The following is a 26,587-nucleotide window of genomic DNA, read 5'->3' as shown; positions in this document are numbered from 1 at the left end:
CGAGACGCAAAGGCAATCACCCTACCATCCTTCATAGGTATCATGCCGAGACCAATATACAATGCATTACAATACATAGTGTAAGACCCCGAATCTATGGGCAACACCAATAATGGGGTTGTAGGAAAGACAGTCTTGAGACTCTGATAGCTCTCCTCACACTCATCAGACTGTATGAAAAGGGCGAGTCAACTTGGTTAATTGGGCTAAGATAGATGAAAACCCCTCCACGAAACTTTGATAGTAGCTTGCCAAAACCAAGGAGCTCCAGATCACTGTAGTTGAAGTAGTTATAGGCCAACTCTGGACTGCCTCAATCTTCTTAGGACCTACCATGATACCATTAGAAGACACAACATAACCCAAGAAGGTAAGTGAGTCAAACCAGAACTCACACTTCAAAAACATGGCATATAGCTGACGATCCTTCAAAGTATGAAGTACAATCTATAGGTGTGACTCATACTCCTCCCTACTATGGGAGTAAACCAGAATATCATCAATGAAGACAATCACAAAGGAATCCAAATAAGGCTTGAACACTCGGTTCATCAAATTCATGAAGGTTGCTGGAGAATTAGTAAAACCAAATGACATCACCAAGAACTCATAATGACCATAGCGGGTCTTAAAAGCTGTCTTAGGGACATCTGATTCCCTAATCTTCACCTGATGGCAGCCCGATCTCGAATCAATCTTGGAAAACAGCTTCGCACCCTAAAGCTGGTCGAATAAATCGTCAATTCTAAGCAACTAGTACTTGTTCTTGACAGTAACCTTGTTTAACTGCCAATAGTCAATGCACATCCTCATCGATCCTTCCTTCTTCTTAAAAAACAACATCGGTGCACCCCAAGGTGAAACACTCGGTCTAATGAATCCCTTATCAAGTAAATCCTGCAACTGTTCTTTTAATTCCTTCAACTCGGCTAGAGCCATCCGGTACGACGGAATAGAAATAGGCTGAGTGTCCGGAACCAAATTAATGCAAAAGTCAATGTCCCTATCGGGTGGCATGCATGGGAAATCTACAGCGAACACCTCTAGAAACGCCCTCACAACCAGTACCTAGTCCAATGAGGAACCTCTACGCTAGAATATGTGTAAGCCAAATATGCTAAAAATCCCGTCTTAACCATACGTTAAGCCTTCAAATATGAAACTACCATACTAGAAGAATGGCCGAGGGTCCCTCTCCACTCTAATACAAACAACCCCAGCATGGCTAACGTCACAATCTTGGCATGACATTCCAATATAGCATGATATGGTGATAACTAATCCATACCAAGAATGACCTCAAAATCCACCATATTCAAAAACAAAAGGTCAACTTTATTATCAAAACCATTAATAGTAACAACACAAGACCGGTACACCCGATTAACTACTATGAAATATCCAACTGGTGTAGACACCAAAACAAGAACATCAAGAGAACTACGAGGCACACCCAAGTGTGAAGGAAAATGTGAAAACACATAAGAATATGTAGAACTCGGATCAAACAAAACAAAAGCATTTCTATGACTAACGGAGATAATACCTAAATAACAGCATCGGACGACTCTTCCTCAGAGAGACCTAGAAATGCATAACAATGAGGTTGAGCCCTACCGATTTGTCCTTCACCTCTAGGACGACCTCTCACTAACTAGTCTCCACCTTTATGTAGTCGGTCTCCACCTCTGGCTACCTAAACCCCGCCTGTAGGTGGCTGAGTGGGTGATGGGGCAATAGGTGCTGGAATTATAGCACGAGTACCATGGTGTGGCATATTACTCTATGACCTAGGGCAAAACCTCATGAATTATAGGAACTGGAGGTGCACTGTATGCTGGCTGCTCGAATGAGGTCCATAAACACTGCGACTGTGTGATGTACCATGTGTGACCTGTAGTGGTGACTATATCGGCATGATAGGATAGCCTCTATCAAAGGAACCCTTGCCTCTAGACGAGGCACCACTGAATCCTCCAAAATGATGAGGCCTCTTGTTAGAGGTCATCTCTCCTGCCTGGTCTCTAATGCGCTCAATCCTCTTAGCGATCTCCACTACCTGAGTAAAAGAAATATCGGCCTCGGCCTCTTTGGCCATCTAAAATCTGATGCCATATATAAGACCTTATATAATTCCGTACCATCTCCCTCTCTGTAGGGATCAAGATAGCTGCAAGAGATAAATCAACAAATCCAGTCTCATACTAAGTAACTATAATGTTACCCTGATGAAGGCACTCGAACTGGTTGTGCAACTCTTCTCTCTGAGTGAAGGGAATAAGCTTCTCCAAAAACAAATACAAAAACTGAGCCCATGTGAAAGAAGATGACCCCGCTGGCTTGCCCAGCTCATAAACTTGCCACTATCTCTTGGCGAAACTATGCATTTGAAAGACGGTGAAATCAACCTCGTTGGACTCTACTAGTCCCACATTACGCAATATCTCATGGTAACGGTCCAAGAAATCTAAGGCCTCCTCTGAAGGTGCACCACTAAAGTGATGGGGAAACATCTTGGTGAACCTGTCCAACCTTTTTAGCTCATCAACTAACATCGCGAGCCTGTCCTTGGGCTGTGTAGCATCAATAGGCTGAACCACCCTAACTTGTAGAACTCTGGGGTTTGATAACCATAGGCCATCTTCTTTGAGGTACGAGTAGCGGGACTTTGAACTCCTCCCCTAGCCTGAGAAGCGACTGGTGCCACAAGAAACACATTGGCCTGAGCCACACCCTCCATGAACCACCATGTGGACTACAGCATCCTGAAGCACTAGATGTCAATGAACCCCTCTAAGACCTGAGCTAGTCCTACTTGCTCGACCTGATCTGGAATCTCGTCCTTTGGAGCTAACTGAGGCTCGACTAGGGGTGCCACTATGGGTGCTCTAGGCTAAGATTTGCCTCTGCCCTTGCCCCATCCCCTACCCTTGGTAGTGGCTACAATCTAGAGCTTCGGCTCCCCATCAGCTGCGGATGAAGCACGTGTTCTCACCATATGTGAGAGAATAAGAGAATAAAGATTCAAACATTATGATAGAACAAGACGCACGATAGAGAAAGAAAGAAAGTAAAGTTTCCTAGAGCCTTATAGCCTCTAGAAGATAAGTACAGGCATCTTTGTATCGATCCTCGAGACGCTACTAATCTTGCTCATGACTCATGAAACTTATGCAATCCAGGGCTCTGATACCAACTTATCACGATCCAAAATTCCAACATATGGTATCGTAATGGCACCTAACACTACTTTTTAGTCAAGACAACACAACAAAATAAATATGAAAGAAATGAAACTAACAGTAAATACAAGATGATAATGTAAGAAAGCAATAACTTAGGAGCTTACAAAATAAGTCCAAAGATCATCACTAACAATCAACCATCCTAAGACGTAGTGTCATAAGTACATGAGCCACTAGAATTTGCTAAATACAATATCTTGAAAGAGATATAATACAATTTGGAAAGTAGAAACAGAAAGATGACTCTAAGGCCTGTGAATAGTATGCAACTCTTCCTCGAGTTCTCTATCTAGTAACTGCTAAGCACCTCTCGGGAGTTCGCTGGTACCATTGTCCGGATCTGCACAAGAAGTGCAGAAGTGTAGTATGAGTACAACTGACCTAACTCATGCTTCTACAACAATTCAGAACAATCCTTTCAAAGATAATAACGAATCCACAAAGCCAAGTCCTTAGTCCGAATAGCAAAATAAAGAACAACAATACCATCAAATGACACATAATCACCCTTTGTACTTTTACTCTCATTCTCACAACATAATAGTATAGCTAGCATGGAAATACCCTTCGTGCATATCCTCACTTTCTCTCAAGCACGGTAGCACCCTTCGTGCAATGATATTGACATATGAATAAAGAATGGAAACATCTTTGATGCACAATCACTCTCCCTCACAAGCACGAAAATACCCTTCGTTAAATCCATTCTTCCTCACCAAGTATCACAATTAACACAATACCAAGCAAGGTGGGAAGCATAAACAACATCAAGGATAATATTAGAACATAACTCGCCGTATGAGAATTTACCAATACCTTTGCACCGATAACCAAATCAATCAATCCAATAATCTCAACGCCCAATATCTCAATAAGCTCAACATAAATAATAACATGGATACGAGAATCAAATAGTTTTACAATCTATATAGAGCATGGAAGACATAATACACAAAGTAACATGGCACAAATAAAGTTAATTCTACCCGCATGCTTATCCCATGACAAACACATATACACTCGTCACCTTGCATATAAGCCACCCCCAACCATAGATCACATAGAAAATAGACTCAATTACACCCTAATTTCCTCAATCAAGGTTAACCAAGATACTTACCTCTTTCCAAAAAAATCTCAACAATCTAACATGGAATTTCTTTAGAACAAGCCTCCAAACCACCCAAATCTAGGCAAATATTGTTCAAACAAGTCAAAACAAGTTTTAGAAACTACCTTCGTATGAAAAAGGTTCTATATTTAATATATTTGGAAAAGTTAACAAAACGTCAATTCGGGCCTATGTCAATCTGGTCAAAATTCAAAATAAGGACAAAATTACTATTACCCATTTACCCCCGAGTTCAAATATGTCATTTGTTTCAAAATCCGACCCCAAATTGAGGTCAAAATCTCAAAATTACAAAATCCTTATATGGAAAAGGTTCTATCTTTAACATATTTGGAAAAGTTAACAAAAAATCAATCCGGGCCAAATTTAATCTAGTCGAAATCCAAAATTAGGACAAAATTATGATTACCCATTTACCCCCGAGTTGAAATATGTGATTTGTTTCGAAATCCGACCGCAATTTGAGGTCAAAATCTCAAAATTACAAAATCCTAAATTTCTACCCAAAATCCTTATTCTACTCTATCAAATCTTAGATTTGATGGTGAAAATTCATGAAAAGTTAATGGAAATTGAACAAAAACAAGTTGAATTTACAAACCTATAGAGTTGGGAAGAAATTTCTATCTAACATCGCCTCTACATGGAGTATAGGACTCAAAATGGTGTAAAATGAGCTAAGTCTCGAAATGCGAACCTTTTACCCAACTGCAGATATGGCAATTTTGCATTGTTCTCAATTGTGATGGTTGCTAAAGCGAACCATTGATCACAAATGTGAATAGTTTCTGTGTAACACCCCGAAAAATTTCAAAGTACTTAAGTATAAAGCCCGATAAAATTTGCAAATAAAATAATATTTCACGGTGTCGGACTAGGCTTACATGTTGAGGATTATAGAAATTCTTCGCGGCAAGCTTGCGAGCCGCGGCTCGGACTTTTTGGGTTGAACAATGCACCGAAAAGTAAAAGAAAATTTTTGGCGGAAATGTGCATTTTTGAGGTCCATTATGCTACCGCAGAATCACTCTGCGGACCGCATAATGGCCGCAGAGTGAGGCAGTAATTTGGCCGGTTGGATGCAACTATGCGGTCGACTATGCGACCGCACACACAGGCAGCCTTTTTGATAATTTTGTCAGCAATTATGCAACCGGTATGCGGTCCACATAACCACTATGCGATCGCATATGCGACCGCAGAACCTGTTCCGGAACTCCATTTTTGGATTTTTAAAATCCGACCCTATTTCGTTAAATACACTCTTTGTGTCATTTTTGAGCTATTATCTGATATTTTAGAGTGAGGAGGTGTTCTCCAATAATTGTTCTTCAATTCTTGCCCATATTTTGGAAGATTGAGAAGGGAAACTCACTAGGTCTTCATCCTAGAGGTAAGATTCTACACCCTAACCCTCAATTTTGAATTTTGTGTGGAAATGGATAATAAGCAAGATAATTTCTAGGCAAGAGGGTTGGTTATTTTACATGCATGTGTTATCAAAGGGTGTAGAAAGATTGTTGAGCTAAAAATGGTAAAGGTTGGGTTGTGGGATGATGGAATCCTCCATAAAAGGATCTTGAAACCTTAATGCACATCTAGTACTTGATAAAATGCTCAAATAAGCTAGAACCATGATCATCTTCTTAATTGTGGTTCAATTTGTTATATTTCTAAAATAGATTGAAGTTGCTATAAATTCCGAAACGTTTTAGAGTTTAAGGAAGCTCAATTGAGGTATGTTGGCTAAACTCTTCTTTAAGAGTTGGAATTCTCATTATCCGTGTAAGTTCCGAGATGTTGGTTATAAATAGAGTATTCCAATATGTTTTGTGATGAGGATATATGTTCAATTCGTATTTCAAATGCTCTTATCATATTGCATTATAAATTGAGAATGTGTCCTAAACTATGGATTACGTATCCACATGTTATAAGTGCTAGTTGTGATTTATGTGAAAGTTATTAAGCCAAGTTGCGTAGAGATTGCGATTGTGATACACCTCCACCCACATACATTGGGGTGAGGCAGCATGACCGCTTTGTGTGGGGATTATGGTATAGAGATTGTGATTGTGACACACCTCCACCCGTATATATATTGGGGTGAGGCGGCATAACTGCTTTGTGTAGGGATTATGATATTGTGGGACTATACCTCCACCCGCTTACATTGGGGTGAGGCGGTACGACCGCTTTGTGTATGATTTTGGTATTGTTGTGGCACCACCACCCGCATACATTGGGGTGAGGCGACATAGCCGCTTTGTGTAAGTTCTTAGTACTGTGGTTATATATCCACCCGCATATATTGGGGTGAGGCGGCATAGCCGCTTTGTATAAGTTCTTAGTACTGTGGTTATATATCCACTCGCATACATTGGGGTAAGGCGGCAGGGCCGCTTGATTAGAGTTGTGGTATTGTATGTACACCTCCACCTGTATACATCGGGTGAGGCGGCGGGCCGCTTTGTGTGAAGATGGTTACATAGGATCTCATCTTAAATCCTATAAATGTTGTTGATAGCTTTTAATAAGCTTGCTATGGTTGAGACAGTTATCTATATTATTCTATTGCCGCACTGGTTCATCATAATTATTTTGTATTTTTAAATTCTTAAATTGGTGTTTAGTTTTCATACTAGTACTATTCGACGGTACTAACGTCCCTTTTGTCGGGGGCGCTGCATCTTTAAATGGATGCAGGTGGTTCCACAGCAGGAGACAATGATCAGTGATAGCAGTACACCTTCTTCTCAGCTGACTTGGTGAGCCCCACTTCATTCCGGGGTCATGTATCTTTTGATCTTTATGTATTATGGTTGAGGTATAGCTGGGGCCTTGTTGCCGGCATTATCATTGTATTCTTCTTTATCTATAGAGGTTCCATAGACATAGTGTGGGTTGTATATTGGTGCTGGGAAAGACAAAAATATGTTATGTTGTGGTGGTATTATTCGTCAATTGAGACTTTAAAAATGATGAAGCTATAGGAAATGAATTGGTATTGTAGGCATGAACACCATTTTGTCTAATTAATGAAAATATGTATTATCTCCATTTGTGGATGAGTTTGGGTAGAATGAAATCTAACAGGCTTACTCGGTCGGGTTTACTCGGTTGAGCGCCGGTCCCACTCCTCGGTTTTGGGGCGTGACAATTGCCAAAGTCAACTATTGGTCAAACCTCTCAACCTTCAAAACTTTAACTTTTTCAACTTTCGCCGAAATGCTCCAAATTACCCTACGGACCTCCAAATCCAAATCCGGACGCACGTCTAAGTCCAAAATTACCATACGAAACTGTTGAAATCCTCCCAAACTCATTCCAGAGCCGTTTACACAAAAGTCAAAATTCCGATCAACTCTTACCGCTTAAGCTTCCAAGACTTGAATCCTTCTTCCGATTTGACTCTGAATCATCTGATAACTGAATTTTGACCACGCACGCAAGTCAATACTCATAATACGAAGCTGCTCAGGGCCTTATGCCGCCGAACGGGACTTAAATTCTCAAAACGATCGGCCGGGTCGTTATAGACCGTTGTCCAACGGCTAATTTGCAAGAATAGTCTTTTTTAGGCATTTTTAAAAATAATACTTTTATTATTTACTAATTTAGCTTTTTGAAAAGTATAAATAGACCCCCTTCTTCATTTCTTCACTCATCTCTCAATTCTCAAACCTAAATTTTTAATTCAAGTTAAATCATGCCCCCTGCTTCTAGAGTGTGCTCATATGTTTGGGAACACTTTGAGGTGGTAGAAGAAAATGAAGAAGTTCACAAAGCAAAGTGCAAGAACTGTGGTCGAGCCTTAAATTTTCGTCGAAAGTGGGAGGGCAAAGGCTGTTTAAGGAGGCATATGAAGAGTTATCTTGAGCGTCCTCCAGAAATTCGTATTTAAGTTGATTTGAGAGAATTTGTGTTATTTTAAAATTATTAGACTTATTTAAACTTAATGTTTTAGTTTGTTAGATTAATTTGAAGTATTATTATGCAATAAAAATTTAAAATAAAACTATGAAAGCCTTTGAAGTTTGAAGCTTGATCCTTACCTATCAAGTTGTAACACTCCAGTGTCCAGTATAAGATTTATACTATAAGTTATATTTTTTTCATGTTCATTGTATTATCTTAAATTCGTAATGAATTTTTCAAATATAAGGCTTTTAAAACCTTTGAAATTTATTTAAATATTCTTTTTATACGTTAGTTTTTAATATTTTATATTTTTACGTTATCTTAATATAAATATAAATTACGATTGTTATACAAAATACAAAAAAAAAATTAATTAACCCTGGCCCGACCCATTAGACCCGGAACCATTCCGGTTAAATTTTGCACTGGGGAAGCCCAGAACCGACCCGGTAACAAAACCGGCCGGTTCCCTTTTCCTCTACCCCGGACCGGCCCGACCCGACCCCTGACACCTATAATTACATTAGAACAACTGTCAAAAGATGATTAAAAAAAATACTACTTGATCACTTTCTCCTGAACTCAAACAAATAGCCACTGTTAGAGTATATTAGCCGTAATCCTAAATTAGTTCATCCTCTTCCTCGTACATCTTCTAAAATCATCCATCTCCAAGTGTCCTGTCTTCCTCTAAGAACACCTTGAACTCCCTCATGTATTCTTGTCCCCAACCTGACATGCCCTCGACCCTTCCCACCCCTTTCAAACAATATTCCATCTTTTTTCTAATTTAACCCCCCAATATTCTAAATTTATTGGACCAACTAATTTTGATTCAGGTAAACCTATTATTAATAGTGAAATAATTTCTATCGAGAAGTTTTTCGTATTTATAATACAAATCAAAAATGTTCCGTAAAGAATGGAGGGATCCCAAGCATCTCACTGCATTTTAGAATACAATCCAACAAAAACTATTACTCCATCCATTTTAATTTATGTAAATTTGTTTGATTCAACATGAAATTTAAAAAGTATTATTAAAACTTATTGTATTAAATATATAATAACATCTATATAATTAGTAAATTATATTATTAACGATAAAATAAAAAATAAAATAACCAACAATTTATATATATATATATATATATATATATATATATATATATATATAAAATGTGTCATTGTCTTTGAAATAAATTAGAAAATAAATAATTATATAATAGACAAGTTTATTATTTATCATTCTCTTCAAAATTTTGTAATAAAAAATACTTCATCCATCCATGTCCTTACACCTCATTCATTCACCACGTCATCTTTATAAATTTGAGACCACATCCCCCTCTTCCCACCCTTGAATCCCAATACCGTGCTCCACCAAAAACCCCTTATTTTTCTCTCCTCCACATATTAGCGTCACACCACAATCAATTAAACTTCAATCTTTGCTCTGAACCAGATTAGTATATTCTTGGAAGAAAGATATTTAGAAGAAGAAAAGCAAAAGAGTTGGAGAAGGAGAAGATTATGCTCACATACATTTAACTAACTAAAACTTCATTAATTCTCATATTTATATTTTGCCTACTCAGGTAGTTTAAAAACTTCTGCCTTCAATTTCGGAGGGGTTATCATTATTTCCACAGCTATATTTCCCCTCGCACCCCACCCCCAACCCCACCAAAATCTCTGATGCCTCTCTCCTCTCACCAAGGCCGACGACTGCCATTTCCTCCACCACCCACCAAAATCTCTGGTGGGGTTCTTTAATTTTTGAATAGTTTTGGGGAGAAAAATCTTATTTTTCAGATTATGACAAAACAGATAGTCCTCCGTGCACCGTCATCACTTTCGGTGGACCGGCGGCGGCAGCCACTGTTATCGGGCCAAGATTCATATTCACGAGGTGGGGTTCGGAAGGCGGCGCGGTTCGCGGAGGTCGCCGGCGGAACGACGGCTGAATGTGCAGCGGTTTGTTGCTGTTGCCCTTGCGGGCTAGTGAATCTCCTCGTGCTAGCTGTGTATAAGTTGCCAGCGGGACTTTGCCGGAAGGCACTGAGGAGGAAACGCCGACGTCGGCTGATGAAGAAAGGGCTTTTGGTGCGCTCTGAAGACACGGAGCTTTCAAAACACCCCATCGGCACCACCCCGCTCGCAATGCTTGACGACGGAAACAGCTTGGAATCCGATAAGGATGTGGTGGCGCTAGAGAAGGAAATGTGGAACAAGTTTTATGGTGCTGGATTTTGGAGAAGTCCCTCTCAACGGAGTGACAACATGGAAACAATGGTAAATAAATTGTAAAAAAAATTAAGGAGAAAAAGCGGAATTTAAAAAAGAAGAAGAAAGGAAGACCAAAAAAAAGATAATGAAATTCAATGTATATTCGCCCTATTTTCTACTAGTGAATCTTTTAGTTTTCTTGAAGATACTATTTTACAGTGTTGGATCGATTACTTTATAAAATTAAGCCAGTGAAATGGAAATGTTCTTCTTGCTTCTCTTTTGCTCCTGATTTAATTTCCTTATCTGAGTCTGTGGTTTTTAATGCTGAATATGGAATGGAACAAAAGGTTTCATGGAGTTTGTTTTGTTCGTAAGGTAAACGGAATGTGAAAAATTTAATGGTTAATATCCTTTTTTAGAACTTTTATATATAACGTTATTAGCACTTGTGATTACTCTTTAGCTTGTTTTTCTATTTCCCTATTTAAAGAGGTCTCATGAAAAGGTACTTTATCAGATCCTCAACTTAATATTAGAAGGGAGATATCTTTGGGAAGAATATGTATGGGCAGAGAAAATATATGTACTAACTAGTAGTCCATTTTGATCGTTATGCTGTCTCCCCCCCCCCCCCCTCTCCCCCTATGGCACAGATTGTCGTAATGGGAAATGAAAATTTGTATGCGTGATGAGCTTCTTCTGTTAGGAGCTTCAGAATTTAGTAACGAGAATACTTAGCGCTGAAAAATCTGTATTTTATGTACTCCATCGGTTTCAATTTAGATAACACGCTTTTCTTATAAGTCCGTTAAAAAAGAATAACACATTTTTACAATTGGAAATAATTTAATTTTAAACTCGTTATTTTACTCAATTTATCCTTAATGAGAAAACTTTTATAACCACACAATATCATGGCCCCACAAAGCTTTTACCCCTTAAGCTTTTAAGACCACAAGTTTCAAAAGTCTTTTTTAAAAAAAAATCCATACCTAGTCAAACTACCCATCTAAATTGAAACGGAGAGAGTACTATTTTATCTTTACAATGATATGCAGTAGTTTTATAAATCTTTACATTATAAACTACGCTTCAAAAACATTGGAAAACTAATTCAAAGTTGTAGCATCGAAAGTTCTATAATCTTAGGAGAAAATCAAGTAGCTTCCGCTGCTGGCGGGCGGCGCTAACTAATGTATGCCGCTTGTCTTGCCATGAATTATGTTGGCAAAATCATAGATAGTTTATCAATAAAAGTAGATTATTCGATGAAAAGTTTCAAGACAAATTCAAGAAAAGAAGTAAGTTTAAAGAGGTGCAAGCAAATATGGCACAAGGGAAAGAAACTCTTCTCTAAAAGTTTGAGAGAGGTTTAAAAAAGTTGAAAGTTGGTTTCACGTGAATTAACAAAATTGGATGTTAGTGACAAAGTGCATCAATGAGAATTAAAGACAAGCGCTTCAACAAAATTGGGTGTTGGTGACAAAGTGCATCAACGAAAGTTAAAGACAAATGCTTCAACAAAATCAGGTATTGGTGACAAAGTGCATCAACAAGAGCTGAACACAGGTGCTTCAACAAAATTGGGTGTTGGTGACAAAGCGCATTAACGGGAGTTGGAGACAGGTGCTTCAACAAAATTGTGTGTTGGTGACAAAGTACATCAATGAGTGTTGGAGATATGTGCTTCAACAAAAGTGAAAGTTGGAGAGAAGTGCTCCAACACAACGAACAAGTTAGACGTATAAAACTTTGAATTACGGGAGAATATTGAAAAATTAATTCAAAGTTGTAGTAGAAAATCAAAATTATTTAGGATTTGGTATTTGCAAGTTTATTTAATTCATGTCTAAATATGATTTCTAGTCAGAATTATATAGGAATAGATTTTCATATTTCTAGTTGAAATAGGTTTCGTACTATTATAAATAGGGATATTAGGTGCTTATTTTATGGGCGGAGACGTATAGAATTGTAGTGGAGATTTGTTAAGTCATTTTACGGACTAAAACAAGCACCAAAATAATAGCATGCGAAATTTGATCAAACAATATTATCAAATAGTTTCAAGATCAATGAGTGTGACAAATGTGTTTACATTAAGAATATTCTGAATCAAATAGTTATTGTTTGTTTATATGTGGATGATATGTTGATAATGAGTAACGACATTGCTAACATAAATGCTACTAAGCGCATGCTCACTAGTAAGTTTGAAATGAAAGACTTAGGAGTTGCCGTTTTAATTTTGGAAATTAAGATGCTTAAGACTCCTCAAGGTATATCATTGTCTCAATCTCATTATATTAAAATGGTACTTGAAAAGTTCAATTTGGACTTTAAAGTTGCAAGAACGCCATTGATTTAAACCTTACTCTTGTAAAGAATAAAGGTCAAAGCAAGTCTCAATTGGAATATGCTCAAGTGTTGGGAAGTTTGATGTACATCAAGAATCGTACACGACCTAGTATAACTTGTGTGATAAGTAAGCTTAGTCGATACACAAGTAATCCCGACCAAGCTCATTGAAATGAGTTTTGGGGTATTTAAAATATACCCAAGAATATACATTGCATTACAATAATTATCCCGCGGATATTAAGGGATATAGTAATGTAAATTGGATCACTGGATCAATGGAAACAAAATCCACAAGTGAATACGTTTTTACCATTGGTGGAGGAGCAGTGTCTTGGAAATCGTCTAAACAGACATGCATTGCACGTTCTACAATGGAGTCTGAGTTCATACCTTTAGACAAGACCGGTGAAGAAGCTGAATGGCTTCGGAATTTCTTGGAAGATATTCCATTTTGGCCCAAACCTTTGGCACCTATATGCATATATTGCGACAATCAAGAGGCAATAGGAAGGGTTGGGAGCGTTATGTATAACGGGAAATCTCGTCACATAAGGAAGACATAATATCGTTAGACGACTACTATCTAGTGGAATTATCACAATTGACTATGTAAAGTCAAAAGATAATGTATCAAATCCGCTTACATAAGGCCTAACCAGAGAGATGGTTGAGAAGTCATCAAAGGGAATGAGACAATGGCCGACGACAAGTCACTGTGGCAGTAACTCTACCTAGAAAACTGAAGATCCCAAGATCTAGGTTCAAGAATATCAAACAAAGTCATTAGTGACGGTTCAACATTGTCAAATAAAAGTTTGGTCTATTCTCATGATGAAGACAATGTTCAGTAACAAGGATAAATCGTTAAGGCTTTTTAATAGTTTCTAAGTTTAATACGGGGTATATCAAATAGTGTATCTACGGGATAGCACATTTACGAATCAACTATGTAAGTGTGAAGTGTCAGCCGCTTCAAAGAGAATTATGTAAGGCCAGTTCTCTATGCACTTATGAAATCAGGCAGTGTTCATGGCTGAAATGAACACAACAATGAGAACCAAAACACGGTTAAGGATTGATAGTGTGATGTATGGCTGTCTAGGTATACAACAAAGGTCTACGGTTCAAAGATATCAAATCCACTGATTGATTGAGTGTATCCAACTGATAACAACAAAGTCGGGAATCCAAACTAGAGTAAGAATTTGAGAAGTAAATGTGAAAGCAATAACAATAAGGAATTGAACAACTAGAATTAAAGTACAGAAAATAAAGGATATGGGAAAATTCAAGGAAAGAATTCCAAGACCTTCCAAGAACGCAAGTTCTATAGTTTTGACAAGATCCAAGCAACAATGTTTTGATTTATTGAAAAAATCAAACAGCTTTACTTAAAAATAAATCAAAATAATATATTCAGATCTTGACAGCTTTACGAGTAACTTGAGATAACAATTAATAACTCGTATTAATCGCCTTCTAATAATACTACAAAGTAATCAATGATATCACAATAAAGAAGTTATCTTACTACCTTGAACTATGAACTAGTAAATATTGAAAGATAAATCTCAAAGCATAAGTAACAAAGGTTCATGTCACGACCCAAACCGATGGGCCATGACGAGTGCCCGAGTCCTACCTGTCGAACACCCCTAAGCACGCGTCTAAGATATAAATATGAATTAAGGGTAGGTCATGAATAACATCTGTTAATAAACTGCTGAATCACGTGAATAACATACGTGAGGAAAACATGTCCACAAGGCATATATACATATACATGCGGAATACGGTAGGGCGAGCCGACAAGACTGCTATAGACAACTATATATCCAAAACTAGAAGCCGACAAGGCCACATATTATCCAACTATACATGACTGTCTACAGACCTCTAATAGAGTGTACAACTGTATAAAGGATGGGACGGGCCCCGTCGTACTCATATCTACATACAAAAATAGTGTACCAAAACTAATAACATCTCCGGATCAAATGGAGCACACCAACTCGCACTGATCAAGGATCCTAAAAAGGTACCGTAAGCCTGTCTACCTGCACCTGCGGGCATGAAACGCAGCATCCTAGGCAAAAAAGAACGTCAGTACGAATAATGTACCGAGTATGTAAGGCATGAAAATCAGTACATAAAAGACATAAATGAAACATAGAGTAAAGGAATCCGCCTGTAAGTCTAAATAACTTTATGAATCCTGAAATATTTATAAAGTCATGCATGTGAGTATAAATATCGTATCATGCATAAGTATATATGTACATAACATCATCAAGCCTCTGAGGGCATCCCGTCATATCATCTCGGCCTATGTGGTCGAAATCATTAACATATACCAACTGATCAGGTAGTGGTGCGTATATAACACCGTAACCTTTTTCCATATCTCATATACATATAACATACGTGTATATAACGCTATATGGTCATGGGTCGATGTATATGTATAAATGAATGAAATGCATAAGAAGTAAGTTAATAAGATTTCTTGGAACGTCATAAGATCAATATGTCTTCGGATAAACTTTATCAATTAAATATTTTTCTGAGACCCATGAACAGAAGATATAATAATAAAACACATGGGAATTTAAGAACACAGGCACCCCTAGTGCTTCTACGAATAGAGACATTTATGAAAGTTGTGTATTTGCTCGTTTCGTTTGTATCATATGGATCATGCCAAAAGGAAAGAAGGGATAGCCTTAACATACCTAAGCCGATTCTCTTAACAATTCCTCTAACCCACGTCTTTTGCGAAAAACACGTAACGACGGATCGAAGTAGGGAAAAATCCGTATGATATTCTTGAGAAAGATAATACCGTGCTCCCTTAGAATTTCAAGTCACGCTGCTTATAGCATTTTGAAGTTTCATATGAATTTTTGGTGAAGTTACATCCGTTACTTAGCAAATCTAGCATCACGCTTTAATGAGATAAGAAGGTCTCTTAAAATTGTAGGTTGTGGGCCCCACTTTTGTGGCTTAGTTTGCCCAAAGATCCCCTAAATGTGCCACCTAGTCTAATGAACCAAGAGTCATTGTTACATAGCCCCTTGCTTCCATGTTGAGATGAGGTCACATTTAAGCTTATCCACCAAAATCAATTACCTTGTTAATCTCCTACTAAAAAATTAATAATTAACCAATTATCCACATAATTAGGTAATATCTCATATTACTTAAAATATTAATCACTTTTAACACACTTTATATACTTTACTATTATGGTCATGTGGTACCTTATATGGTACTAGTCCATAAATACGGGGTATTATAGCTTGGACCGTATTTTATCCCAAATTGACAATCTTCAATGAAACTCATCTTCTTTTATTTGTTTACCCTCTAACCTTCACGGTACTTACTTACCACTTATTATAAATAGCATAAATACTTATAACCTCAAAAATAATCTCATTCCCGAGCTTACGTCGATTAACTTACGGTGAAACTTTAACGTACGAAATGCGGGATGTAATAGTTCAAAAGAACTCTCAAAGTATAATATTCTTAATCAATAATGAAGTGCCTCAATGAATGAGAAGAACTCCTTATTTATAGGAGTAAAAGTCCTTAAAATTAGGTGGGGTGGCTGCTAAGGCATAAAAAGTCATTAAAATTTGGTAGGGTGGTTGCTAAGGAATAAGAAAAGTCATTAAGCATTAGGTAGGGTGGGCGGCCAAATCCCTTTGGAGCAGATTTGGACCTTAAAATTACTAGTTTGGGCCATTGGTTTGGACTCCAATTGAGCTCCTTTTCAAACACCCCCTTTTGGACCCTCTTTTAAGCTCATTTTGAGCTCTTCTGGGTGTCCTTTTGCTGGATTTCAAGGGCCGAGTTCGGGACACAATATTCCTCCTCTTGGACTTAAATTTGGGCCACCAAATAATTGTAAAACTTGTACAATTCATCTCCTTTGGGCTTGAGCTCGTCCTCTACAATTAAAAACTTCTTTATTTGCCATTGAAGTCCAACAACCTTAGTTTGCAACTCTTTAACTTGAGATCTTGTAAATGACCTTCTTGGAACTTCTAAAACTCTATCCTTGTCCTTGATGCTACCATTCCCCTCTTCTTAAAAAGAATTCGTCCCCGAATTCGATCATACATCAAACAAAGACAAGTCAGCAACATTGAATGTAGCACTTACTTGAAACTCACCAGGAAGGTCCAGCTTGTAAGCATTGTCTCCAATCCTTTCAAGGACTTGAAATAGGCCATCTCCTCTAAAATGCAACTTTGACTTCCTTTTGGAAGAAAATCTCTCCTTTCTAAAGTGAACCCAAAATAAATCTCCAGGTTTAAAAATAACTTGTTTTCGACCCTTATTCTTTCTCAAGGAAGTTTGCTCATTTTTCTTCTCAATTGCAAGCCTTGTTTGCTCATGAATATTTTTCATCATCTCAGCCTTTGTCCTACCATCAAGATTAGCAATATTATTAGTAGGTAATGGTAATAAATCAAGGGGAGTAAAGGGATTAAAACCATAAACAACCTCTAAAAGGAGACAAACCTGTAGAAGAATGGATTGTTCTATTGTAAGCAAATTCAATCATAGGTAAGCGATCTTCCCAAGAAGTTAATTTACCTTTCAAAACAGCCCTCAACATGTTTTCCAAGGTTCTATTAACTACTTCAGTTTGTCCATCAGTTTGTGGGTGACAAGAAGTAGAAAATAATAATTTAGTGCCTAACTTCCCCATAAATATACGCCAAAAGTGGCTCAAGAACTTAGCATCCCTATCACTAACAATAGTTCTAGGTATACCATACAATTTAATAACTTCTTTTACAAAAAATATCAGCAACATGTGAAGTATCATTAGTCTTTAAATAAGGAATAAAATGAGCCATTTTGGAGAACCTATCTACCACAACAAATATACTATCCTTACCATACCTTGTTCTAGGCAAATCTAACACAAAATCCATAGAAATATCAATCCAAGATGAAGTCGGAACATGTAATGGCGTGTAAATACCATGTGGTAACACTTTAGATTTAGCTTGTTTACATTCCAAACACTGTGCACACATTCTTTCAACATCTTTTCTCATTCCAGGCCAAAAGAAATTTTCAGCAAGTATGTCTAGTGTCTTTGGGACTCCAAAGTGACCCATAAGCCCTCCACAATGTGCTTCCCTTACTAATACTTCGCTTAAAGAGAAATTAGGGATACACAACTTATTTTCCTTAAAGAGAAACTCATCTTGGAGATTAAACCTCTCAAAAGGACCCAACTTACAATCTGCAAAAATCTTGACAAAATCAACATCATTAGCATAAAGTCACTTGATTTGATCAAAACCCATCAATTTAGAAGTTAGAGTAGAAACTAAGACATACCTTCTTGAAAGTGCATCGGCAACAACATTCTCTTTTACTTGTTTGTAAGAAGTTACATAAGGAAATGTTTCAATGAATTTAACCCACTTAGCATGCCTCTTACTAAGGTTACCTTGACTCTTCAAGTATTTCAAGGATTCATGGTCTGTTTTAATGACAAACTCTCTTGGCCACAAGTAATATTGCCATGTGGCTAAAGCCCTTACCAAAGCATATAGGTCTTTGTCATAAGTGGAATAGTTCAATGTGGCTCCACTCAACTTCTCACTAAAGTAGGCAATAGGTTTAGAATCTTGCATCAAAACAACACCTATTCCTTTGCCATAAGCATCACATTCTATTTCAAAAGATTTAAAAAAATTAGGCAATTGTAACAATGGAGCAGAACATAACTTTTCTTTCAACAAATTAAAAGCATCATCTTGTTCTTTTCCCCATGTAAAATCTTATCCTTTTTAATAATTTCAGTTAAAGGAGAAGAAATGGTGCTAAAGTCTCTCACAAACCTCCTATAAAAACTAGCAAATCCATGAAAACTCCTAACTTCAGTTACACTCTTAGGTTTAGGCCATTCTTTTATTGCATTGATTTTCTCTTCATCAACATCAACTCCTTTAGAACTAACCATAAACCCACGAAAATCACACGATCCACACAAAAAGTACACTTTTTAATATTAGCAAATAAAACTTGCTTTCTAAGAACTTCAAAAACTTGTTTTAGGTGTTCTACATGCTCTTCTTAAGTGTTAGAAAAGATTAAGATATCATCGAAGTACACCACAACAAATTTTCAATGAAAATACTTAAAGATATGATTCATTAATCTCATGAAAGTGCTAGGTGCATTAGTCAAGACAAAAGGCATAACTAACCACTCATAAAGCCCATATTTGGTCTTAAAAGCAGTTTTCCATTCATCTCCATGATTCATTTGAATATGAGGGTAACCACTTTTCAGATCAATTTTAGAAAAGATTTTGGATCCATATAATTGATCCAACATATCATCAAGACGAGGAATAGGATGGCGATACTTTACCGTTATCTTGTTGATTGCTCTACAATCCACGCACATCCTCCAAGTTCCATCCTTTTTGGGTACCAATAGGACGGGAACAGAGCACGGGCTCATGTTCTCTCTCACAAAGTGTCACGACCCTAAAATCTCATCCGTCGTGATGGCGCCTATCTCGATACTAGGCAAGCCGTTAATGTCACTAAACCACGATTTCTTTTAAGTTTGAAAATATAATATTTAAATACAACACAAAATCTCCCAAATACAAATACGAACACTCCCCAAAACCTAGTGTCACTGAGTAAATGAGCATTTAATATGAATACAAATCTGGAAAAGTACGGTCTATAATAGTCTAAGACCAAAATACAGTAATACAGAGATAGAGAAGGAGAGACAAGGTCTGCGAAACACGGCAGCTACCTCTGAATCTCCGAAAAATTAGCTGTACGGAAGAATCAACACCCGCTATGTTCGGGAACACCTGGATCTGCACATAAAGTGCAGGGTGTAGTATGAGTACAACCAACTCAGCAAGTAACAATAATAAATAAGGAACTGAAGATAGTAACGAGCTACACAGTTATGGTTCATTTTCAGCAATCCGAGCAAAGAATAAACATGCTATCAAATCTGGTAGTTAATTGTCAAATCAAGTTTTATACAGTTCCTATTCATGTAATCCGTGCATCAACAATCTTTCAGAGATTTCACGACAATGACATATAGAAACTAAATGCAACAACACATGGAAATCAAGTACAACCTCTCAAGACAACAATCACTCACTGGGCTCCAAGCCCTCATCACTCCCTGGTCTCCCAGCCCTCACTCAATGGGTACCCGCGCTCACTGGGGGGTGTACAGACTCCGGAGGGGCTCCTACAGCCCAAGCGCTATAATCTGCACGGATAACTCATGTGCCATAATATAATTATCTGGATCTGCACGGCCATCTCACGTGCTGCGCGGCCAACTCACGTGCTGCACGGCAAACTCACGTGCCATAGTATAATATAAGGATCCGCACGGCCAACTCACCTGCTATAGTATAATATAAGGATCCGCACGGCCAACTCACGTGTTATAGTATAATATAAGGATCTGTACGGCCAACTCACGTGCTATAGTATCAATATCTCACAATCAGGCCCTCGGACTCACCCAATCATAAATCTCCCCAGTCTCTCGGCCTCTCAATAATCATGAAATCAGCCCAAACAACAATGATATGATGTATCAATAATAATAACAGAGACTGAGATAAAATGTGCAAGTAAAAACTAAGACTGAGTACATATAGCATTTAGCAGGAAATTCAACAAGTACGCGACCTCTGTGGGTCCCAACAGTACTATCACATAGCCTAAGCATGATTTACAGTCAAAATTTATAAACACATAGAGAGCATATAGCTAACAACAAATTATTCAACTTTACAGTTTCCCAGGACGGACCAAGTCACAATCCCTTCGGTGCACGCCCACACGCCCGTCACCTAGCATGTGCGTCACCTCAAAAATAATCACATGATACCAAAATCCGTGATTTAATACCCTCAGGACCAAATTTAAAACTGTTACTTACCTCAGAGCGTGAAATTCTTTACTCTGCTATGCCCTTGCCTCGCAAATCGGCCTCTGAATGCCTCGAATTTAGTCACAAATAATTCGTTTCAGTCAATAAAATTTATTGGAAATAATTCCATAAGAAAATGCTAATTTTCCATAAAAATATGAATTTTAGTTCAAAAATTGCCCGTGGGGCCCACGTCTTGGAACTCGACAAAAGTTACAAAATCCAAAATCCCATTCAACCACGAGTCTACCCATACCAATTTTACCAAAATCTGACCTCAACTCGACCCTCAAATCTACAAATCTTATTTCCAAATTTCTAAGTTCCAATCTCCGATTTACACCTCAAAATCATGTAATCTAGTCGGATTATTCGATGATAATTCAATATTATGGAGTAGAAATGATCACAAGGGACTTACCTCAAGTTTTCCTTGAAAATATATCAAAAATCGCCTCTCCTCAAGCTCCAATTTGTCAAAAATGGCGAATGGGACGAAGTCCTTATAATTCTGCCCAGACTGCCTCGGTTTTGCCTCGATCTTGGTTCTCAATCCTGGGCCTCGATCATGGCCCTCGATCATGGCTCTCGACCCTAGCCTTCGACCCCGCCTTCGATCGTGGCCCTCGGCCCTAGGGCTCGATCGTGGCTTCGAGCCTGATCCTCGACCCTCTCTTCGATCGTGGCCCTCGAACCTGGGCTCGATCTTCCTTGATTCTGGGCTCTATTTTCTGGGCTTGATTTATTTGGGCTCGAGTCTGGCAGAAGAAATTTCCAACAGAAGGAAATTGCAGCAACTGTTGTAGCTCAATTTTTGATCCGTTAACCATCCGAAACTCACCTGAGGCCCTCGGGACCTCAACCAAATATACCAACAAGTCCTAAAACATCACACGAACTTAGTCAAATCCTCAAATCACCTCAAACAACGCTAAAACCATGAATTACGCCCCAATTCAAGCCTATAGAACTTTGAAATTTTTAATTTTTACAAACAACGCCGAAACCTATCAAATCACGTCCGATTGATCTCAAATTTTGCACACAAGTCATAAATGATATAACAGAGGTATTTAAATTTTTAGAATCGGATTCTGACCCCGATATCAAAAAGTCAACCCCCCAGTCAAACTTTCCAAAAATTCAACTTTCGGCATTTCAAGCCTAATTCCTCTACGGACCTCCAAAAAATTTTCCGGACACGCTCCTAAGTCCAAAATCACCATACGGAGCTATTGGAATCATTAAAATTCAAATCCGAGGTCGTTTACACATAGGTCCATATCCGGACCACTTTTCTAACTTAAATTTTCAATTATGAGACTAAGTGTCTCATTTCACTCTGAATTACCTTCCGGACCCGAACCAACTAACACGATAAGTCATAAAACAACTATAAAGCATAAATTGAGCAATAAATGGGGGAACAGGGGTATAATATTCAAAACGACCGGCCGGGTCGTTACATTCTCCCCTTCTTAAACAAATGTTCGTCCTCGAACGGGTTTAGAATAATACCTGGAGTCTAAAATAAGTGTGGATATTTGTTCCGCATCTCCTGCTCAGTCTACCAAGTAGCTTCTCCGACTGCCTGGCCTCTCCACTGCACCTTCACTGATGCTATGTTCTTTGACCTCAACTTTCGAACCTGCCGGTCTAAAATATCCACCGGCTCCACATCATAAGTCAAATTTCCATCCAGCTATACTGTACTGAAATCCAGAATGTGAGACGGATCCCCGACATTCTTTCAGAGCATGGATACATGGAACACTAGATGAACACCTGATAGACTAGGTGGCAAAGCAAGTTCATAAGACACCTCCCCAATTTTCTTAAGTATCTCAAAAGGCCCAATATACCGAGGGCTTAACTTGCCCTTTTTCCTGAACCTCAACACACCCTTCATGGGTGAAATCTTGAGTAGAACCTTCTCCCCAACCATGTGAACAACATCACGAACCTTCCTGTCGGCATAACTCTTCTGTCTAGACTGTGCCGTGCAAAGCCGTTCTTGAATTACTTTGACCTTCTCTAAAGCATCCTGAACGAAGTCAGTACCCAATAGTCTAACCTCACCTGGCTCAAACCAACCCATTGGAGACCGACACCATCTACCATATAAAGCTTTATACGGAGCCATCTGAATGCTTGACTGGTAGCTATTATTGTAAGCAAACTCTGCGAGTGGCAGAAATTGATCCCAAGGACCCCCCAAATCAATGACACAATCGCGTAGCATATCCTCCAATATCTGAATAATGCGCTCGGACTGTCCGTCCATCTGAGGGTGAAATGTTGTACTCAACTGAACCTGTGTGCCCAATTTTCACTGCACTCCCCTCCAAAACTGTGAGGTAAACTGCGTACCCCGATCTGAAATAATGGACACCGGCACACCGTATAGGCGAACAATCTCGCGAATATAAATCCCAGCCAACCGCTCCGAAGAATAATTAGTACCGACTGAAATAAAATGTGCAGATTTGGTCAACCGATCTACAATCACCCAAACAGCATCAAACTTTTTCAAAGTTCATGGGAGTCCAACTACGAAATCCATGGTAATACGCTCCCACTTCCACTCCGGAATTTCAAGTCTTTGTAACAATTCGCGTGGTGTCTGGTGCTCGTACTTTACCTGTTGACAATTTAAACACCGAGATACCAACTATATCTTTCTTCATACGCCTCCACCAATAGTACTATCTCAAATCCTTATACATCTTCGCGACGCCTGGATGAATAGAGTACCGCGAACTATGAGCTTCCTGGAGAATCAGCTCGCGCAAACTTTCTACATTAGGTACACATAGCCTTCCCTACATCTGTAATACACCGTCATCTCCAATAGTGACTTCCTTGGCATCACTGTGATGAACCGTGTCCTTAAGGACAAGCAGATGTGGATCATCATACTGGCGCTCTCTGATGCGATCATATAAAGAAGACCGAGAAACCACACAGGCCAAAACTCGATTCGGCTTGAAAACATCCAATCTAACAAACTGATTAGCCAAGTCCTGAACATCCAAGGCTAAAGGCCTCTCTACTACCGGTAAGTATGCTTAGCTGCCCAAACTCTCCGCCTTATGACTCAAGGCATCGGCTACTACATTGGCCTTTCCCGGATGATAGAGAATGGTGATATCATAATCCTTAAGCAACTCCAACCACTTCGCTGCCGCAAGTTAAGATCCTTCTGTTTAAACAAATGTTGTAGACTCCGATGGTATGTATATACCTCACACTGGACACTGTACAAGTAATGTCGCCAAATTTTCAAGGCATGAATAATAGCTGCCAACTCAAGATCATGGACTGGATAATTCTTCTCATGTACCTTTAACTGTCTGGACGCATAGGCAATCACCCTATCGTCTTGCATAAGTACTGCGCCGAGACCAATCCGTGATGCGTCACAATACACAGTATAAGACTCTGAAGCTATAGGCAACACCAATACTAGAGCTGTAGTTAAAGCTATCTTGAGCTTCTGAAAGCTCTCTTCACATTCATCTGACCACCTGAACGGAGCACCTTTCTGGGTTAATTTAGTCATAGGCGATGCAGTAGACGAGAAACCCTCCACAAAACGATGATAATAACCGGCCAAGCTGAGAAAATTCCGAATCTCAGTAACTGAGGATGGTCTGGGCCAATTTTGAACTGCCTCTATTTTCTTCGGATCCACCTTAATACCCTTACTGGACACTATATGTCCTAAGAATGCCACCGAACTAAGCCAGAACTCACACTTAGAGAATTTGGCATAAAGTTTCTCCTCTCTCAGCCTCTATAATACAATACCCAAGTGTTGTGCATGCTCCTCCTGGCTACGTGAGTACATCAGAATATCATCAAGGAATACCACGACAAATAAATCAAGATATGGCTGAAATACACTATTCATCAAATGCATAAATGCTGCTGGGGCATTGGTTAGCCCAAAAGACATCACAAGAAATTCATAGTGGCCATAACGAGTCCTGAATGCCGTCTTTAGAATGTTCGAATCCCGAATTTTTAATTGGTGATACCCAGACCTCAAATCAATTTTGGAGAACACCCTCGCTCCCTAAAGCTGGTCAAATAAATCATCAATACGCGGCAATGGATATTTATTCTTTATTGTAACTTTGTTCAACTGCCTATAATCAATGCACATCCGTATAGTACCATATTTCTTTTTCACAAACAGAACAGGTGCACCCCAAGGTAACACACTAGGCCTAATAAACCCCTTTTCAAGGAGTTCCTGAAGTTTCTCTTTCAATTCTTTTAACTCAGCTGGTGCCATACGATACGGAGGAATAGAAATGGGCTGAGTGCCCTGCACCAAGTCAATACCGAAATTAATATTCCTGTTGGGTGGAATACCCGGCAGGTCTGCAGGAAATACATTCGGAAAGTCTTGCACGACCGTTACTGAATCAATAATAGGAGTATCTGCATCAACATCTCTCACAAAGGCCAAATATGACAAGCATCCCTTTCTAACCATACGTTGGGCCTTCAAATAAGAAATTACCCTGCTAGGAACAAGATCTAGAGAACCCTTCCACTCAACCTTTGGCAACCTCGGCATTGTCAACGTCACGATTTTTGCGTGACAGTCAAGAATAGCATGACAAGGAGATAACCACTCCATACCCAGGATTACATCAAAATCAACCATACCAAGTAATAAAAGATCTACTCTAGTCTCCAATTCCCCAATAGTTACTACACACGACCGATACACACGATCCACAATAATAATATCCCCCACCGGTGTAGCTACACAAACAGGTGAAACTAAAGACTCACAGGGCATATCCAGATAATGAGCAAAATATGATGATACATATGAATAAGTGGAACCAGGGTCAAATAATAGAGAAGCCTTCCTGTGGCACACTGAAACAATACATGTTATCACTGCGTCTGAGGCAACATCATCTAGCCTGGCAGGAAAAGCATAGAATTAAGCCTGCCCGCCTCCTGATCGGCCTCCCCCTCTTGGGCGACCCCTAGCTTCTTGACCCCCACCCTGAGATGGCAGGGCGGGTGGTGTAACTGCTGGTGCCGTCAGTCAAGAACTCTGCTGTGAAACCCCACTCAACAGCCTAGGACACTCTCTTGAAATGACCAAATTCTCCGCACTCAAAACAACCCTTCCTCTGACGGAACTGCTGCTCCTGATAACCCGAGGAATGACCTGCAGAAGCCTGTGCGGACGAGGCATGATGAGAACTCTGCGCTAGTAGTGCACTAAATGAAGACTGGCCTGAGTGAGCATTGTAAGAACCATGGCTAGCTGATGCACCACGATGAGCTGGACGACCCGTCTGAGCGTGTCTGTAAGAACGACCCCTACCTCGGTGAAGCTGACCCCCTGGAGGAACACCGTTGTAATCACCCAGACCACGAGGCCTCTTAGCCTCTCTCTCACCACGTTCCTGGCTACGAACCATCTCTATCTGCTGAGCAATGTCCACTACCTCATCAAAAGTAGTACCAGATACTCTCTCCCTAGTCATGAGTAACCGCAGCTGATATGTGAGGCCATCAATAATCCTCCTAATCCTCTCCCTATCAGAGGGAACCAACCAGACTGCGTGACGAGTCAACTCAAAAAATCTCATCTCGTACCGCGTCACAGACATATCACCCTGGCGAAGCTGCTCAAACTGTCTGCGCAGCTCTTCTCTGTGGGACTGAGGTATGAAATTCTCCAAAAATACCACAG

At 39.1% G+C, this 26,587-nt stretch overlaps 1 protein-coding gene across 1 annotated transcript; it reads left to right on the top strand.

The window, feature by feature from the left end:
• Positions 1-10,116: 10,116 nt before the first annotated feature.
• On the top strand, positions 10,117-12,140 carry LOC104094007 (uncharacterized). Its single transcript, XM_070200440.1, has 2 exons — positions 10,117-10,593; positions 11,982-12,140. The coding sequence occupies exons 1-2, from the start codon at positions 10,117-10,119 to the stop codon at positions 12,138-12,140; spliced, it is 636 nt and encodes a 211-aa protein (XP_070056541.1).
• The last annotated feature ends 14,447 nt before the right edge of the window (positions 12,141-26,587 follow it).

This window comes from Nicotiana tomentosiformis, chromosome 1 (genome assembly GCF_000390325.3).
Source record: "Nicotiana tomentosiformis chromosome 1, ASM39032v3, whole genome shotgun sequence".
In the NCBI taxonomy this organism is placed as follows: Eukaryota; Viridiplantae; Streptophyta; class Magnoliopsida; order Solanales; family Solanaceae; genus Nicotiana; species Nicotiana tomentosiformis.
This window is presented reverse-complemented; position numbering and strand designations above follow the sequence as displayed.

Bases quoted from the DNA above. Each gene is read 5' to 3' on its own strand.
- LOC104094007 (XM_070200440.1), top strand. From the start codon at position 10,117: ATGACAAAACAGATAGTCCTCCGTGCACCGTCATCACTTTCGGTGGAC. The intron at 10,594-11,981 runs GTAAATAAATTG...TGAGAATTAAAG, and splicing joins GTGACAACATGGAAACAATG to ACAAGCGCTTCAACAAAATT.